Here is an 18,225-nt window from a genome sequence, read left to right on the forward strand (position 1 = left end):
AGGTGGTGATCCGTCATCCACACTGATATGTCTGCCAGACATGCAGAGATGCGATTCGCCACCTGGTCATCAGAAGGGGGAAAGGAGAAGATTAATTGTGTGTCGTCTGCATAGCAATGATAGGAGAGACCATGTGAGGTTATGACAGAGCCAAGTGACTTGGTGTATAGCGAGAATAGGAGAGGGCCTAGAACAGAGCCCTGGGGGACACCAGTGGTGAGAGCGCGTGGTGAGGAGACAGATTCTCGCCACGCCACCTGGTAGGAGCGACCTGTCAGGTAGGACGCAATCCAAGCGTGGGCCGCGCCGGAGATGCCCAACTCGGAGAGGGTGGAGAGGAGGATCTGATGGTTCACAGTATCGAAGGCAGCCGATAGGTCTAGAAGGATGAGAGCAGAGGAGAGAGAGTTAGCTTTAGCAGTGCGGAGCGCCTCCGTGATACAGAGAAGAGCAGTCTCAGTTGAATGACTAGTCTTGAAACCTGACTGATTTGGATCAAGAAGGTCATTCTGAGAGAGATAGCAGGAGAGCTGGCCAAGGACGGCACGTTCAAGAGTTTTGGAGAGAAAAGAAAGAAGGGATACTGGTCTGTAGTTGTTGACATCGGAGGGATCGAGTGTAGGTTTTTTCAGAAGGGGTGCAACTCTCGCTCTCTTGAAGACGGAAGGGACGTAGCCAGCGGTCAAGGATGAGTTGATGAGCGAGGTGAGGTAAGGGAGAAGGTCTCCGGAAATGGTCTGGAGAAGAGAGGAGGGGATAGGGTCAAGCGGGCAGGTTGTTGGGCGGCCGGCCGTCACAAGACGCGAGATTTCATCTGGAGAGAGAGGGGAGAAAGAGGTCAGAGCACAGGGTAGGGCAGTGTGAGCAGAACCAGCGGTGTCGTTTGACTTAGCAAACGAGGATCGGATGTCGTCGACCTTCTTTTCAAAATGGTTGACGAAGTCATCTGCAGAGAGGGAGGAGGGGGGAGGAGGGGGAGGAGGATTCAGGAGGGAGGAGAAGGTGGCAAAGAGCTTCCTAGGGTTAGAGGCAGATGCTTGGAATTTAGAGTGGTAGAAAGTGGCTTTAGCAGCAGAGACAGAAGAGGAAAATGTAGAGAGGAGGGAGTGAAAGGATGCCAGGTCCGCAGGGAGGCGAGTTTTCCTCCATTTCCGCTCGGCTGCCCGGAGCCCTGTTCAACCCCCAGGAAACTACATCTCTGTCCCCTTCCTCCCTAACTTATAACTACATTAGTGGGCAGTGCTAAACTAACAATGCGTTTAAACCCTCCACCATAAAAAAATATTTGTGGAAAAAAGTGAACAAGGATAGAAGCAAGAAAGTAAGTAAGGACAGAGCCCTCCACACGGCCTCCCAACTACAAACACTCCCAGCATGCACTGAGAGAGAGAAGTAGAGAGAGAGACAGAGAGAGAGAGAAGCAGATGTTATAACAGCTGTCGTGGTAGGTGATAACAGCTGTTGTGGTAGGTTGTAACACCTGTCGTGGTATGTTATAACAGCTTTCGTGGTAGGTTATAACAGCTGTCGTGGTAGGTTATAACAGCTGTCATGGTATGTTATAACAGCTGTCGTGGTAGGTTATAACAGCTGTCGTGGTAGGTTATAACAGCTGTCATGGTATGTTATAACAGCTGTCGTGGTAGGTTATAACAGCTGTCGTGGTGGTATATAACAGCTGTCATGGTATGTTATAACAGCTGTCATGGTATGTTATAACAGCTGTCGTGGTAGGTTATAACAGCTGTCGTGGTAGGTTATAACAGCTGTCATGGTATGTTATAACAGCTGTCGTGGTAGGTTATAACAGCTGTCGTGGTGGTATATAACAGCTGTCATGGTATGTTATAACAGCTGTCATGGTATGTTATAACAGCTGTCGTGGTAGGTTATAACAGCTGTCGTGGTAGGTTGTAACACCTGTCGTGGTATGTTATAACAGCTTTCGTGGTAGGTTATAACAGCTGTCATGGTAGGTTATAACAGCTGTCGTGGTGGTATATAACAGCTGTCATGGTAGGTGATAACAGCTGTCGTGGTATGTTATGACAGCTGTCTTGGTAGGTTATAACACCTGTCATGGTATGTTATAACAGCTTTCGTGGTAGGTTATAACAGCTGTCATGGTAGGTTATAACAGCTGTTGTGGTATGTTATAACAGCTGTCGTGTTTATCTTTCCACATTGGTTTTAAATCTGTGCTTTGTAGTCCAATGAAATGAGTTCCTATCAGAGATGAAGGACCAGAAGCTGTGATACGGCAGAGAGAGTGGTACATACCTGAATAAGACCTCACAATCCAAATGAGTGGGTGACTGTGGGTAGGAAATTAGAAACATTGTTGGCGCCAGGTGATTTGGGCGATCGGGTCATGATGAAATCATCTATTCACCATTTGGTATGCATGGACTTCAAGCTTTGAAGAATAGAGAGTGGATAAAACACGTAATCCCCATTCTAGCTGAGTGAGCCAATCAGAATGGAACACAGCAGAGGCCATCTTTCTGTTTTAGCTTTTTATCTCTTCGTCTCTGCACTTTTCCAAGTCTCAAACTCACTGAGGCCCAATCTCCCTGTGAGACACTATAGTGTCTACTAATCAATATATTAATTTGTCTCAACATTTTTGGGGTTCAAATCAGCTTTTAAAGTCTGTTTTTTCTCTGTCACCGGGGGTATTATATTTCATGAGACAGCGGATTAAAAAGATTACAGGCGCAGTTTTTTCAATTTATCTCCCACCCTCAGACTAGCTTTTATTGACGGGTTCCTCTTATCACAATTTGCCAGCAACCACAGCATGATTGGCATCTGCCTCCATTTCTGCCACTCTGGGAATGGTTGGTTTCTCTGACATAAACAGAGGAAAAACTGTGGACGCACAACCAGGTTTCGAAATTGCACCTGCTGTATTCTACTATTTTAACTCTCAACAGTAAATTGAGACCCCGACTGAATTCATTGGGGGGGGAAATTATGTGCAGGGAGACGCATTTGCCCAACCTGGAATAAGTCCCCAATGTGTAAATATCCCTCCCCCATCTCTCAGAAATTACAAAGTAAAGCTTTTCAACATCATAAAACTAATATTTATTATTTTTATTTGGGATTTTTTTTAAATCCAAATACCATTCCAAATGAAGTGGATTAATGGAACAATAAAATTGTTTCTGGGAATATCAACACGGTTAAGGGTATGATACCTTTCCTATATGTGAGCAATAACGTAAAGCTAACAAAATGTTAAGTCATATAACTGTCTGTGAGTCACCCAATCAATTCGTGTAGAAAAAATAAATCTCCAAGTTGATGAAAAGAGACTATGCAAATAAAACCACGAGACAATAAGATGCTCCTTTCTCAAAACCACAGCGATCTCAGTGGTGGAAATGTTGGACACGGGGAGGGTCGACTTACAGATGACATTGACGCTATGTAGATGAGAACGGGGGGATTTGTGCTCCGTGTAACAACCCTGGCCGCTGAAGATAGACGGTGTTACGAGGTGAAGCTGCTGCCTTTTTTCGTGGTGTTGTTTCCCCGCTCTGCTCTCCTCTGCTTGGCTCTCTCCTTCGGCGTCACCAAGCTAACGGACAGCACCACTCACACCTTGTTCCTGCTTTCCTGCAAACTCACCTTTCCCATCAGGATCGTCGTTTAGTTCTGCTTATCTATCTCTAAAAAATATTTTGATTTGGTCTGCCCGGTTAGAAGCTTCACGAACACAACTTTTAGAAGAACGCACGGAATACTATACCATGTCCCACAATTCTGGCTGTCACAGCAGTTTGATTGTAAGTACAGCATTTACCGTTTAACAGTGTGGGAAAACTTCCTTGTGATGGTCAGAACATTGGACAGAACAGTGTGAACCCATTTGGAGATGCGGAGTTGCGTCTCTGTGGGGAAAAACGGTGTTTCAGATGTTTGCGCACTGAGTAGCCGAGATGATTCGCCTACATTGGATAAATCAATGATATATATATATATATATATATATTTTAATCCATGCAACTTCAAAGAGAGTGATAAATCACATCCTTCTACATTTGATTCGTTTTTTTGAAGTTCCATAATTCATGGAATATCATCAGCAAATGTGAAAGGAAGCGTAGGAGAGTGACTGACGCGTAAAGCTTGTCGCTTTTGTTTGCGGGCACTTATCCATCTCCATCTCTTTCCATAAATGTCAACTAGCTGATGGGAAAAAGGGGGAATATTTCACCATTATACTACAGATATAGAGGCACGGTATTATTCAAACAAATAAATGACTAAAAACACCAAAAGCATGACGTTGCCTAGCCATTGTTTCCACAATACGCACAATGCGTTTTGACTTGTAACAGGAACGATTTTTTTTTTTTTTAAATCAACCAATTTACTTTTGTCTCACATTTATTATGAATAATTAAAGAAAACTATATTCAAAGTATTTAACCTCGGATAATTAACAGACAAGCTGATGTATGTTAATATGAATGGTTTGCATTCCGTTTTTATTTATAACGTTACACTCATTTGGGGGCATACATTCTAAGCCATAGCGTGTGAATGAATGTCATTTATCTTATGTTTTTGTCAAATTGATGGTTGAGTTCCGCTACAATTAACCATCCAAATGGTGAATAATTGGACAGCGGTGATGGTCTCCTCCTCTTAACAGCATTAAATGACCTGTCAGCGGAATGTGTGCTGTTTTAAAGTTGTATAAGGGAGACATTGAGAGTAACGACGCTGTAAATCAACGGTCCCTGGCTGTTTAAAAAGCACCACAGGGTCCTCGTGTGATCTCTTGTCCCCTGCGCCAACAAAGTGACTCAATAAAAACTCTTCAAAACGGCCCATTTTCAGCGCTATACTTTAATTTGGATAATTCCCGTGTTAATGCAATATTATGTAAATATTTAGTGTCCTATCATTATTTTAAATGTCCTATTTGGTAACATTCTCTTGTTCTTTTTTTCCAGGTTCGCTTTTAACTTCCTCCGTGTTCCCGCTTCCGTGTTCCCGCTCCTTCACATCCAACGGTCCATCGGCTGGGTAACGAACCGCGGAGCTGCTGTCTACGTGGATCAGTGGGGTTAAAATCTTCCAACCGCCTGCCAGCCTTGCCAGGAAATCTGAATCTAATCAGAGAGACATGGCGACTAATGGAACTAAAGCCTCGGATGGACACGTTTTAACGGAGGTGAATGCGGAGCCTAATGACAAACCCAAAACCTTGGTCGTTAAAGTCCAGAAAAAGGAACTTCCCGAAAGAGAAAACTGGAGTGGAAAATTTGACTTTCTCCTGTCTTGCGTCGGGTACGCAATTGGACTCGGAAATGTCTGGAGATTTCCTTATCTATGTGGGAAGAACGGAGGAGGTAATCAAGATGTCGGCGCTTTTCCGTGTTTTCAAAAACAGAAGGAGGCTTAAAACTTGACCCTTCAAACAGGAAATGTGTTCTGGGTCCCTCATTTAAATAATCTAAATGGTCCTTTTTCTCTCCAGATTGAGCGTAATTATCATTAATTTTAGGCGCAGCAGTGTGATGCAAAAATATTGTCTTAATCTCTTAATCTCTTTGGATGATTTTAAATGTTCCCGGTATATCAATGCAAATGGTCACTTTTATTCACCATTAAATGTTTTTGTTTACTTACTTTTCACCTTCCATTCAGGGGCCTTCTTGATTCCATACTTTTTGACGCTCATATTTGCTGGCATGCCCCTGTTTCTGCTCGAAACGTCCCTCGGTCAGTACACATCGATTGGAGGGCTTGGGGTGTGGAAACTGGCTCCCATGTTTAAAGGTAAATCAAAAGCCTACATTTAGAGGTTCAACTGAAATACTTCTCAATATATACCGACAATTAGCTCTCCTCATCCAATACTCTTTTTGCTGGTTGTCAATAAACAGATACAAATATCTGCAATTTCAGTGCATGTCTCCTCTCCCCGTTGTATTACAGATCAAACCACATATTTAATATAACTAGCTAAAGCTATTTTATGTATTTTTTTTTCTTCCAATTAGTCAAGGTGTCACATCATTTAATTTTGTATTAACTGACGGTATATTACATTCCTAATTCTACGCTTCCCTGCTGTTCTAGGTGTTGGCCTGGCCGCTGCAGTGCTTTCTTTCTGGCTAAATATTTATTACATTGTCATCATTTCCTGGGCCATATACTATCTCTGGTCCTCCTTTACTTCTGTGAGTATGATGGATATTACTGCTTTTCTATGAAAAAGTTATAAAGTACAAAAAAAAAAAAAAAAAAAAACGAATTAATGTGAGGTTATTGCATTTCGTTCACTGGGAGGTTTTAAAAAGGAAAAGCACATTTCCCTGATGAATGTCTTTAAGTAGCATGACTGAGGACTGAAAGAGCAGGGGGCATAGGCCCCCTTTTCGGTGTTATCCATTTGAATGCTGAAAAGAAAGAAATACTGTTTCTTTTATGTATAGTGAATTCAAAAGATATCGAATTTGGCCATCAGTACCCTTTCCAAAAAAAAAATGTGGTGCATGTCGCCTGGGTGAAAAGAGATGGGGAAAATGACAACACGTGAGAGAAAGAAAAAGAAAAAACTCTGTCTTTGTTATTCCAGGAGCTGCCATGGCAATCGTGTGGAAATTCTTGGAACACAGAGCGTTGTTACACCAACTACAGCATCCCGAACGCTGTCAACCTCACCAGTGCCGTTCAGGAATTCTGGGAGTAAGAACATGTATTTTATTATATTTTTGAAAAGTTTGGTTGGTTTTTTGGCTCTGGTTAGACCAAACCAGTGTAGACAATAATGAATGGGGTTGTAGTTGATGAAAAAGGATGTATAAACCAATTGTATTGATTGGTCGATTGATTGGTTGGTTGATAGATTGGTTCATTGGTTGATTTGTCCTGTAGACGTAACATGCACCAATTGACGGACGGTCTGGAGAAGCCTGGGGAAATCAGAGCGCCTCTCGCCATCACGCTGGCCATCGCCTGGGTCCTGGTTTATTTCTGCATCTGGAAAGGTGTTGCATGGACCGGCAAGGTAAGAGGCTGCCACTGACTAAATTCAGAGAGTAGGGGCTAAACCGCACTGAGGAATCTTGACATTGGATTTTGGCAGCCATATTAGATTTTGGCAGCCGTATTGTATGTTGGGGGGGTCCAGCATGTCCCCTGGCTTATTTGCAAAAGTAAGAGACATGGCTTTAGGTTCAAAATCGATTTAAGAAACATTTGACTGGAAAAATGGCAGTTAATCCATGCATGGGTCCTAACTATAGTAATGACGTAAGGTGGGTGCCATAGCTCCATTGTCTTGTATTTTAACAAGTCTCTCCCTCCCTCCCTGTATCAGGTGGTGTACTTCTCAGCCACCTACCCCTACTTCATGCTCTTCATCCTCTTCTGCCGTGGCATCACTCTCCCCGGAGCCATCGATGGAATCCTCTTCTATATCACGCCCAACTTCGAAAAGCTCAAGGAATCAGAGGTAGCTAGTCTTTATCAGTGAGCAGATACAGAGGTAGCTAGTCTTTATCAGATACAGAGGTCGCTAGTCTTTATCAGATACAGAGGTAGCTAGCCTTTATCAGTGAACAGATACCGAGGTAGCTAGCCTTTATCAGTGAGCAGATACAGAGGTAGCTAGTCTTTATCAGGGAACAGATACAGAGGTAGCTAGCTTTTATCAGTGAACAGATACAGAGGTAGCTAGCCTTTATCAGGGAACAGATACAGAGGTATCTAGCCTTTATCAGATACAGAGGTAGCTAGCCTTTATCAGGGAACAGATACAGAGGTATCTAGCCTTTATCAGATACAGAGGTAGCTAGCCTTTATCAGTGAGCAGGTACAGAGGAAGCTAGTCTTTATCAGGGAACAGATACAGAGGTAACTAGTCTTTATCAGATACAGAGGTAGCTAGTCTTTATCAGAGAACAGATACAGAGGTAGCTAGCCTTTATCAGGGAACAGATACAGAGGTAGCTAGCCTTTATCAGGGAACAGATACAGAGGTATCTAGCCTTTATCAGATACAGAGGTAGCTAGTCTTTCTCAGTGAGCAGATACAGAGGTAGCTAGTCTTTATCAGATACAGAGGTAGCTAGTCTTTATCAGAGAACAGATACAGAGGTAGCTAGTCTTTATCAGTGAGCAGATACAGAGGTAGCTAGTCTTTATCAGATACAGAGGTAGCTAGTCTTTATCAGTGAACAGATACAGAGGGAGCTAGCCTTTATCAGTGAACAGATACAGAGGTAGCTAGTCTTTATCAGTGAACAGATACAGAGGTAGCTAGTCTTTATCAGTGAACAGATACAGAGGTAGCTAGTCTTTATCAGGGAACAGATACAGAGGTAGCTAGCCTTTATCAGGGAACATATACAGAGGTAGCTAGTCTTTATCAGATACAGCGGTAGCTAGCCTTTATCAGTGAACAGATACAGAGGTAGCTAGTCTTTATCAGATACAGAGGTAGCTAGTCTTTATCAGTGAACAGATACAGAGGTAGCTAGTCTTTATCAGATACAGAGGTAGCTAGTCTTTATCAGTGAACAGATACAGAGGTAGCTAGCCTTTATCAGATACAGAGGTAGCTAGTCTTTATCAGGGAACAGATACAGAGGTAGCTAGTCTTTATCAGTGAACAGATACAGAGGTAGCTAGTCTTTATCAGATACAGAGGTAGCTAGCCTTTATCAGGGAACAGATACAGAGGTAGCTAGTCTTTATCAGGGAACAGATACAGAGGTAGCTAGCTAGTCTTTATCAGATACAGAGGTAGCTAGCCTTTATCAGGGAACAGATACAGAGGTAGCTAGTCTTTATCAGGGAACAGATACAGAGGTAGCTAGTCTTTATCAGGGAACAGATACAGAAGTAGCTAGTCTTTATCAGGGAACAGAAACAGAGGTAGCTAGCCTTTATCACGGAACAGATACAAAGGTAGCTAGTCTTTATCAGATACAGAGGTAGCTAGCCTTTATCAGGGAACAGATACAGAGGTAGCTAGTCTTTATCAGGGAACAGATACAGAGGTAGCTAGTCTTTAGCAGATACAGAGGTAGCTAGTCTTTATCAGATACAGAGGTAGCTAGCCTTTATCAGATACAGAGGTAGCTAGCCTTTATCAGATACAGAGGTAGCTAGCCTTTTGTCAGATACAGAGGTAGCTAGTCTTTATCAGATACAGAGGTAGCTAGTCTTAATCAGTGAACAGATACAGAGGTAGCTAGCCTTTATCAGATACAGAGGTAGCTAGTCTTTATCAGGGAACAGATACAGAGGTAGCTAGTCTTTAGCAGATACAGAGGTAGCTAATCTTTATCAGATACAGAGGTAGCTAGCCTTTATCAGATACAGAGGTAGCTAGCCTTTATCAGATACAGAGGTAGCTAGCCTTTATCAGATACAGAGGTAGCTAGCCTTTTGTCAGATACAGAGGTAGCTAGTCTTTATCAGATACAGAGGTAGCTAGTCTTAATCAGTGAACAGATACAGAGGTAGCTAGCCTTTATCAGATACAGAGGTGGCTAGTCTTTATCAGATACAGAGGTAGCTAGCCTTTATCAGGAAACAGATACAGAGGTAGCTAGTCTTTATCAGGAAACAGATACAGAGGTAGCTAGTCTTTATCAGTGAACAGATACAGAGGGAGAATGGATGCTGATTGCTGTATGTGATGCTGTGAGTACCAGTGTGTTTTGACTTGCAGTGTGTTTTGACTTGCAGTGTGTTTTGACTTGCAGTGTGTTTTGACTTGCAGTGTGTTTTGACTCTCTGTCTCTGTTCTCGTCAGGTGTGGCTGGATGCTGCCACTCAGATCTTCTTCTCCTATGGGCTGGGGCTGGGATCACTGATTGCTCTGGGAAGCTACAACCCGTTCAATAATAATGTTTACAGGTAGGTTCAAATCTACAACCCATTCAATAATCATATTTACAGGTAGGTTACAATCTACGACACCGTTCAATAATCATATTTACAGGTAGGTTCAAATCTACGACACCGTTCCATCCAGCTCTCTGCTATCGGTTTATATTCTGCCTCTGCCAATGAGAGAGCAAGTGAGACAGAGAGAGAGAGAGAGAGACAGAGAGAGAGAGACTTTTGAGAGTGTAGTGTTTACTAATGTTTTTCCTGTTTATTTCCCTTTTTTTATTGTCTATTCCATTTGCTTTGGCAATGTAAACATATGTTTCCCATGCCAATAAAGCCCTTTTGAATTTAATTGAATTGAGAGGGTGAGAGAGAGAGAGAGAGGGTGAGAGAGAGAGAGAGAGAGAGAGAGAGAGAGAGAGAGAGAGAGAGAGAGGGGGGGGGTAGGAGAGAGAGAGAGAGAGAGAGAGGGGGTAGGAGAGAGAGAGGGGGTAGGAGAGAGAGAGGGGGTTTGAGAGAGAGGGGGGGTTGTAGAGAGAGAGGGGGGTGAGAGGGAGAGAGGGGGGTGGGAGAGAGAGAGAGGGTTTGAGAGAGAGGGGGGGTTATAGAGAGAGAGGGGGGTGAGAGAGAGAGAGGGGGGTGGGAGAGAGAGAGGGGGGTGGGAGAGAGAGAGAGGGTCGGAGAGAGAAAGAGATAGAAAGGGGGTGGGAGAGAGAGAGAGAGACAAAGAGAAAACACATCTCTCAGCTGTCACATCATCTCTGTCTCTCTCCTATGTTCAACCCTGGCACCGAATGAACAAACACCCCATCTCTGAAATGAATAGGTCAGTCCATTGACATTGCAGTAACACTCGGCTATAGAACGCAAAACACTGCCTTCCTTCCTTCCTTCCTTCCTTCCTTCCTTCCTCCCTCCCTCCCTCCCTCCCTCCCTCCCTCCCTCCCTCCCTCCCTCCCTCCCTCCCTATTTTAAATGTGCTGTGGTTTGATAAGGCCTTCCATATCAGTGTGACAACAGACGTTCCAAACCCCCATGCTTTTTGTCTTTCTCTCCATCTCCCTGCAGAGATTCTATCATTGTGTGCTGCATCAACTCGTTCACCAGCATGTTCGCTGGCTTAGTCATCTTCTCCATTGTGGGCTTCATGGCCAACGTGACTAAGAGACCTATAATAGAAGTAGCAGCCTCAGGTAATTACCGTTCACTATTGATATAGATTTTAATGAAACAATACAGGACTTAGCGTATTAATCAAATGGCCACCTGGACTATTTACATTGACACCCCCCCCCTTTTGATTTCACACTGCTGCTGCTCACTGTTTATCATCTATGCATTGTCACTTTAACCCTACCTACATGTACAAAATAACTTGACTAACCTGTACCCTCCCACATTAAAACTCTGTACCGGTACCCTCTGCATATATCCTCGTTATTGTTATTTTTAACTTTACATTTTTTTATTTGACTATTTCTTACTTTTAGTTTATTTAGTAAATATTTTCTTAACTCTATTTCTTGAACTGCGTTGTTGGGTAAGTATGCATTTCATGGGTAAGGTCTACACTTGTATTTAGGAGCACGTGACAAATAACATTTTGATTTGAGCAAAGAAATAAGAGCAACTCTGAAGAACAGTCAAACTCACTGTGAAACCATGGACATTGAAACCCTTCTCTTTATGGGTATTGAACAGGAATGGGATGTGTTGTCAGATCCCGTCTCTAACTGTCTGTCTGTGTTGTGTTGTCAGATCCCGTCTCTAACTGTCTGTCTGTGTTGTGTTGTCAGATCCCGTCTCTAACTGTCTGTCTGTGTTGTGTTGTCAGATCCCGTCTCTAACTGTCTGTCTGTGTTGTGTTGTCAGATCCCGTCTCTAACTGTCTGTCTGTGTTGTGTTGTCAGATCCCGTCTCTAACTGTCTGTCTGTGTTGTGTTGTCAGATCCCGTCTCTAACTGTCTGTCTGTGTTGTGTTGTCAGATCCCGTCTCTAACTGTCTGTCTGTGTTGTGTTGTCAGATCCTGTCTCTAACTGTTTGTCTGTGTTGTGTTGTCAGATCCCGTCTCTAACTGTCTGTCTGTGTTGTGTTGTCAGATCCCGTCTCTAACTGTCTGTGTTATGTTGTCAGATCCCGTCTCTAACTGTCTGTCTGTGTTGTGTTGTCAGATCCCGTCTCTAACTGTCTGTGTTGTGTTGTCAGATCCCGTCTCTAACTGTCTGTGTTATGTTGTCAGATCCCGTCTCTAACTGTCTGTCTGTGTTGTGTTGTCAGATCCCGTCTCTAACTGTCTGTCTGTGTTGTGTTGTCAGATCCCGCCTCTAACTGTCTGTCTGTGTTGTGTTGTCAGATCCCGTCTCTAACTGTCTGTCTGTGTTGTGTTGTCAGATCCCGCCTCTAACTGTCTGTCTGTGTTATGTTGTCAGATCCCGTCTCTAACTTTCTGTCTGTGTTATGTTGTCAGATCCCGTCTCTAACTGTCTGTCTGTGTTGTGTTGTCAGATCCTGCCTCTAACTGTCTGTCTGTGTTATGTTGTCAGGTCCCGTCTCTAACTGTCTGTCTGTGTTATGTTGTCAGATCCCGTCTCTAACTGTCTGTCTGTGTTGTGTTGTCAGATCCCGCCTCTAACTGTCTGTCTGTGTTATGTTGTCAGATCCCGTCTCTAACTGTCTGTGTTGTGTTGTCAGATCCTGTTTCTGTCTGTGTTGTGTTGTCAGACCCCGTCTCTAACTGTCTGTCTGTGTTGTGTTGTCAGACTCCGTCTCTAACTGTCTGTGTTGTGTTGTCAGATCCTGTTTCTGTCTGTGTTGTGTTGTCAGACCCCGTCTCTAACTGTCTGTCTGTGTTGTGTTGTCAGACCCCGTCTCTAACTGCCTGTCTGTGTTGTGTTGCAGGTCCTGGCTTGGCGTTCTTGGCCTACCCCGAGGCAGTAACCCAGCTGCCTATCTCTCCTCTCTGGGCGATCCTCTTCTTCTCCATGCTGCTCATGCTGGGAATCGACAGTCAGGTGAGGAAACAACAGCTATTTGTTTTTCTTGTTTCTGTTGTTGTTGTGGTTTTTGTTGTTGTGTTATTGTATGGGTGTTATGTGTTGTTGTGTTGTGTTGTTGTGTGATGTGTTGTTGTTGTGTGATGTGTTGTTGTGTTGTTGTGTTATGTTGTTTTGTGTTTTGTTGTGTTGTTGTTTTGTTGTTATTTTGTGTTGTGTTGTTGGGTGTTGTTGTATGGGTGCTATTTGTTATTTTGTGTTGTTGTTGTGTTGTTATGTTGTGTTGTTGTTCTGTGTTATGTTGTGTTATTGTATGGGTGTTATGTGTTGTTGTTGTTGTGTTGTTATGTTGTGTTGTTGTTCTGTGTTATGTTGTGTTATTGTATGGGTGTTATGTGTTGTTGTTGTTGTGTTGTTATGTTGTGTTGTTGTTCTGTGTTATGTTGTGTTATTGTATGGGTGTTATGTGTTGTTGTTGTTGTGTTGTTATGTTGTGTTGTTGTTCTGTGTTATGTTGTGTTGTTGTTTTGTTGTTATTTTGTGTTGTATGTGTGTTATGTGTTGTTATTTGGTATTGTTGTTGTTGTGTTGTTGTGTTTGTGTTATGTTGTTGTTGTGTTGTGTTTGTGTTGTGTTTTGTGTATGTTGTTGTGTTGTTGTGTTTGTGTTGTTGTGTTGTGTTGTGTTGTTGTGTTTGTGTTTTGTGTATGTTGTTGTGTTGTGTTTGTGTTGTGTTTTGTGTATGTTGTTGTGTTGTTGTTGTGTTGTGTTGTGTTTGTGTTGTGTTGTGTTGTGTTTGTGTTGTGTTTTGTGTATGTTGTTGTGTTGTTGTGTTGTTGTTGTGTTGTGTTGTTGTTGTGTTGTGTTGTTGTGTTGTTGTTGTGTTGTGTTGTGTTTGTGTTGTGTTGTTGTTGTGTTGTTGTGTTGTGTTGTTGTGTTGTTGTGTTGTTGTTGTGTTGTGTTTGTGTATGTTGTTGTGTTGTTGTGTTGTTGTTGTGTTGTGTTGTGTTTGTGTTGTGTTGTTGTGTTGTTGTTGTGTTGTTGTGTTGTGTTGTTGTGTTGTTGTGTTGTTGTTGTGTTGTGTTGTGTTGTGTTGTGTTGTGTTGTGTTGTTGTGTTGTGTTGTTGTGTTGTTGTGTTGTTGTGTTGTTGTGTTGTTGTTGTGTTGTGTTGTTGTGTTGTTGTGTTGTTGTGTTGTTGTTGTGTTGTTGTGTTGTTGTTGTGTTGTTGTGTTGTTGTGTTGTGTTGTTGTGTTGTTGTGTTGTTGTGTTGTTGTGTTGTGTTTTGTGTTGTTGTGTTGTTGTGTTGTGTTGTTGTGTTGTTGTGTTGTGTTTGTGTATGTTGTTGTGTTGTTGTGTTGTTGTGTTGTGTTTTGTGTATGTTGTTGTGTTGTTGTGTTGTTGTTGTGTTGTGTTGTTGTGTTGTTGTTGTGTTGTGTTTTTGTGTGTTGTTGTGTTGTTGTGTTGTTGTGTTGTTGTTGTGTTGTTGTGTTGTTGTGTTGTTGTGTTGTTGTGTTTTGTGTTGTTGTGTTGTTGTGTTGTTGTGTTGTGTTGTTGTGTTGTTGTGTTGTTGTGTTGTGTTTTGTGTTGTTGTGTTGTTGTGTTGTTGTGTTGTGTTTTGTGTATGTTGTCTAGTTGTTGTGTTAATTTGTTGAGTTGTTGTTGTGTTGTGTGTATTTTGTCATGTTGTTGTTGTGATGTTGTTTTTTGTGTTATTGCATTGTTGTGTTGTGTTTTGTTGTGTTGGACAATGAATGTAGTATTATCCATCTAATGCAGTGCTTGACTTGGATGAGTTGCGTGATTGCAATACTGTTTGCCTAATATTCAATAAGCGGTGCAGGAAGTCAGTTTCATCCAACTCTGATCTACTCTATCTAAACTAGTAGTGTTATTGTGTTAATGTGTTGTATAGTATTATATAATCTGTTGTATAGTATTAAATACTGTGTTGTATAGTATTACATACTGTGTTGTATAGTATTATATCATGTGTTGTATAGTATTATATCATGTGTTGTATAGTATTAGATACTGTGGAGGTATAGTATTATATAATCTGTTGTATTGTATTAAATACTGTGTTGTATAGTATTAAATACTGTGTTGTATAGTATTATATAATGTGCCGTACAGTAGTATATAATGTGTTGTATAGTATTATATCATGTGTTGTATAGTATTAGATACTGTGGAGGTATAGTATTAGATACTGTGTTGTGTAGTAGTGTACTGTGGAGGTATAGTATTATATAATGTGTTGTATAGTATTAGATACTGTGGAGGTATAGTATTATATAATGTGTTGTGTAGTATTATATAATGTGTTGTATAGTATTATATCATGTGTTGTATAGTATTATATCATGTGTTGTATAGTATTAGATACTGTGGAGGTATAGTATTAGATACTGTGTTGTGTAGTAGTGTACTGTGGAGGTATAGTAGTATATAATGTGTTGTATAGTATTATATCATGTGTTGTATAGTATTAGATACTGTGGAGGTATAGTATTAGATACTGTGTTGTGTAGTAGTGTACTGTGGAGGTATAGTATTATATACTGTGTTGTATAGTATTATATAATGTGTTGTATAGTATTATATCATGTGTTGTATAGTATTATATCATGTGTTGTATAGTATTATATCATGTGTTGTATAGTATTATATACTGTGTTGTATAGTATTATATAATGTGTCGTATAGTATTATATCATGTGTTGTATAGTATTATATCATGTGTTGTATAGTATTATATCATCTGTTGTATAGTATTATATCATGTGTTGTATAGTATTATATACTGTGTTGTATAGTATTATATCATGTGTTGTATAGTATTATATCATGTGTTGTATAGTATTATATACTGTGTTGTATAGTATTATATCATGTGTTGTATAGTAGTGTACTGTGGAGGTATAGTATTATATCATGTGTTGTATAGTATTATATCATGTGTTGTATAGTATTATATAATGTGTTGTATAGTATTAAATACTGTGGAGGTATATTATTATATAATGTGTTGTATAGTATTAAATACTGTGGAGGTATAGTATTATATAATGTGTTGTATAGTATTATATACTGTGTTGTATAGTATTATATCATGTATTGTATAGTATTATATCATGTGTTGTATAGTATTATATCATGTGTTGTATAGTATTATATAATGTGTTGTATAGTAGTGTACTGTGGAGGTATAGTAGTATATAATGTGTTGTATAGTATTAGATACTGTGGAGGTATAGTATTATATCATGTGTTGTATAGTATTATATACTGTGTTGTATAGTATTATATCATGTGTTGTATAGTAGTGTACTGTGGAGGTATAGTAGTATATAATGTGTTGTATAGTATTATATACTGTGTTGTATAGTATTATATCATGTGTTGTATAGTATTAGATACTGTGGAGGTATAGTATTATATCATGTGTTGTATAGTATTATATACTGTGTTGTATAGTATTATATCATGTGTTGTATAGTAGTGTACTGTGGAGGTATAGTAGTATATAATGTGTTGTATAGTATTATATAATGTGTTGTATAGTATTATATCATGTGTTGTATAGTAGTGTACTGTGGAGGTATAGTAGTATATAATGTGTTGTATAGTATTATATACTGTGTTGTATAGTATTATATCATGTGTTGTATAGTATTATATAATGTGTTGTATAGTATTATATCATGTGTTGTATAGTATTAGATACTGTGTTGTATAGTATTATATAATGTGTTGTATAGTACTATATAATGTGTTGTGTAGTATTAGATACTGTGGTGTATAGTATTATATAATGTGTTGTATAGTAGTGTACTGTGGAGGTATAGTATTATATCATGTGTTGTATAGTATTATATCATGTGTTGTGTAGTATTAGATACTGTGTTGTATAGTAGTATATAATGTGTTGTATAGTATTATATAATGTGTTGTATAGTATTATATAATGTGTTGTATAGTATTATATAATGTGTTGTATAGTAGTGTACTGTGGAGGTATAGTGTTATATAATGCAATTCTACTCATTTTAGTTTGGGGCGGAGAGGAATATGAGTTTTCAATACCCGGGAGGTAATTCCACCATGACTACTAAGTTTAGATAGCTGGCCGCTAGCCTATTTTACCAATCCTAAACAATGTGGCTGACGTGGGTTAATTGAGGGACTGTCCGTGACTGACATAACATGAGAACAACCTACTGCAGCACAACCAGATTTATTCTACTATTCTACCTAGCAACAGTAAATTGAGACCCCAACTGAGTTCCTGCGGGAAATTGATCCGAGAGCCTTTGAAACGGGAGTGGGCGGGCCTGATCTAATATGTTGTACGTGCTGTGTAGTTCTGCACGGTGGAGGGCTTCATCACTGCGTTGGTGGATGAGTTCCCCAGGGCTCTGAGAGGAAGAAGAGAACTCTTCATCGCTGCCGTCTGCCTGGTCTCTTATATCATCGGCCTGTCCAACATCACACAGGTACAGTACACACACACACACACACACACACACACACACACACACACACACACACACACACACACACACACACACACACACACACACACACACGGTCCAGTCCAGTTCACTCACGTCCAGTCCAGTTCCGTCACATCTAGTCCAGTCCAGTCACGTCCAGTCCAGTTCAGTCACATCTAGTCCAGTCACGTCCAGTCTAGTTCAGTCACATCTAGTCCAGTCCAGTCACGTCCAGTCACGTCCAGTCCAGTCCAGTCCGGTCACATCTAGTCCAGTCCAGTCCGGTCACATCTAGTCCAGTCCAGTCTGGTCACATCTAGTCCAGTCCAGTCCGGTCACATCTAGTGCAGTCCAGTCCGGTCACATCTAGTCCAGTCCAGTCCGGTCACATCTAGTCCAGTCCAGTCCGGTCACATCTAGTCCAGTCCAGTCTGGTCACATCTAGTCCAGTCCAGTCCGGTCACATCTAGTCCAGTCCAGTCACATCTAGTCCAGTCCAGTCCGGTCACATCTAGTCCAGTCCAGTCCGGTCACATCTAGTCCAGTCCGGTCACATCTAGTCCAGTCCAGTCCGGTCACATCTAGTCCAGTCCGGTCACATCTAGTCCAGTTCGGCGACATCTAGTCCAATCCGGTCACATCTAGTCCAGTCCGGTCACATCTAGTCCAGTCCAGTCCGGTCACATCTAGTCCAGTCCAGTCTGGTCACATCTAGTCCAGTCCAGTCCGGTCACATCTAGTGCAGTCCAGTCCGGTCACATCTAGTCCAGTCCAGTCCGGTCACATCTAGTCCAGTCCAGTCTGGTCACATCTAGTCCAGTCCAGTCCGGTCACATCTAGTCCAGTCCAGTCACATCTAGTCCA

General features: G+C 41.2%; 1 protein-coding gene across 1 annotated transcript in view; it reads left to right on the forward strand.

Moving 5' to 3' along the window:
- Window positions 1–5,143: 5,143 nt before the first annotated feature.
- Window positions 5,144–18,225, forward strand: part of LOC120036280 (sodium- and chloride-dependent GABA transporter 1-like) — a 28,431-nt gene continuing 15,349 nt past the window's right edge. The window contains exons 1-10 of the mRNA XM_038982760.1: window positions 5,144–5,369; window positions 5,668–5,799; window positions 6,103–6,203; window positions 6,602–6,711; window positions 6,901–7,033; window positions 7,346–7,480; window positions 9,791–9,894; window positions 10,939–11,063; window positions 12,770–12,882; window positions 17,230–17,361. Of these exons, the coding sequence (XP_038838688.1) occupies window positions 5,144–5,369; window positions 5,668–5,799; window positions 6,103–6,203; window positions 6,602–6,711; window positions 6,901–7,033; window positions 7,346–7,480; window positions 9,791–9,894; window positions 10,939–11,063; window positions 12,770–12,882; window positions 17,230–17,361 (1,311 nt within the window). The remainder of the gene's footprint in view (window positions 5,370–5,667; window positions 5,800–6,102; window positions 6,204–6,601; window positions 6,712–6,900; window positions 7,034–7,345; window positions 7,481–9,790; window positions 9,895–10,938; window positions 11,064–12,769; window positions 12,883–17,229; window positions 17,362–18,225) is intronic.

This window comes from Salvelinus namaycush, unplaced genomic scaffold (genome assembly GCF_016432855.1).
Source record: "Salvelinus namaycush isolate Seneca unplaced genomic scaffold, SaNama_1.0 Scaffold1282, whole genome shotgun sequence".
NCBI lineage: Eukaryota > Metazoa > Chordata > Actinopteri > Salmoniformes > Salmonidae > Salvelinus > Salvelinus namaycush.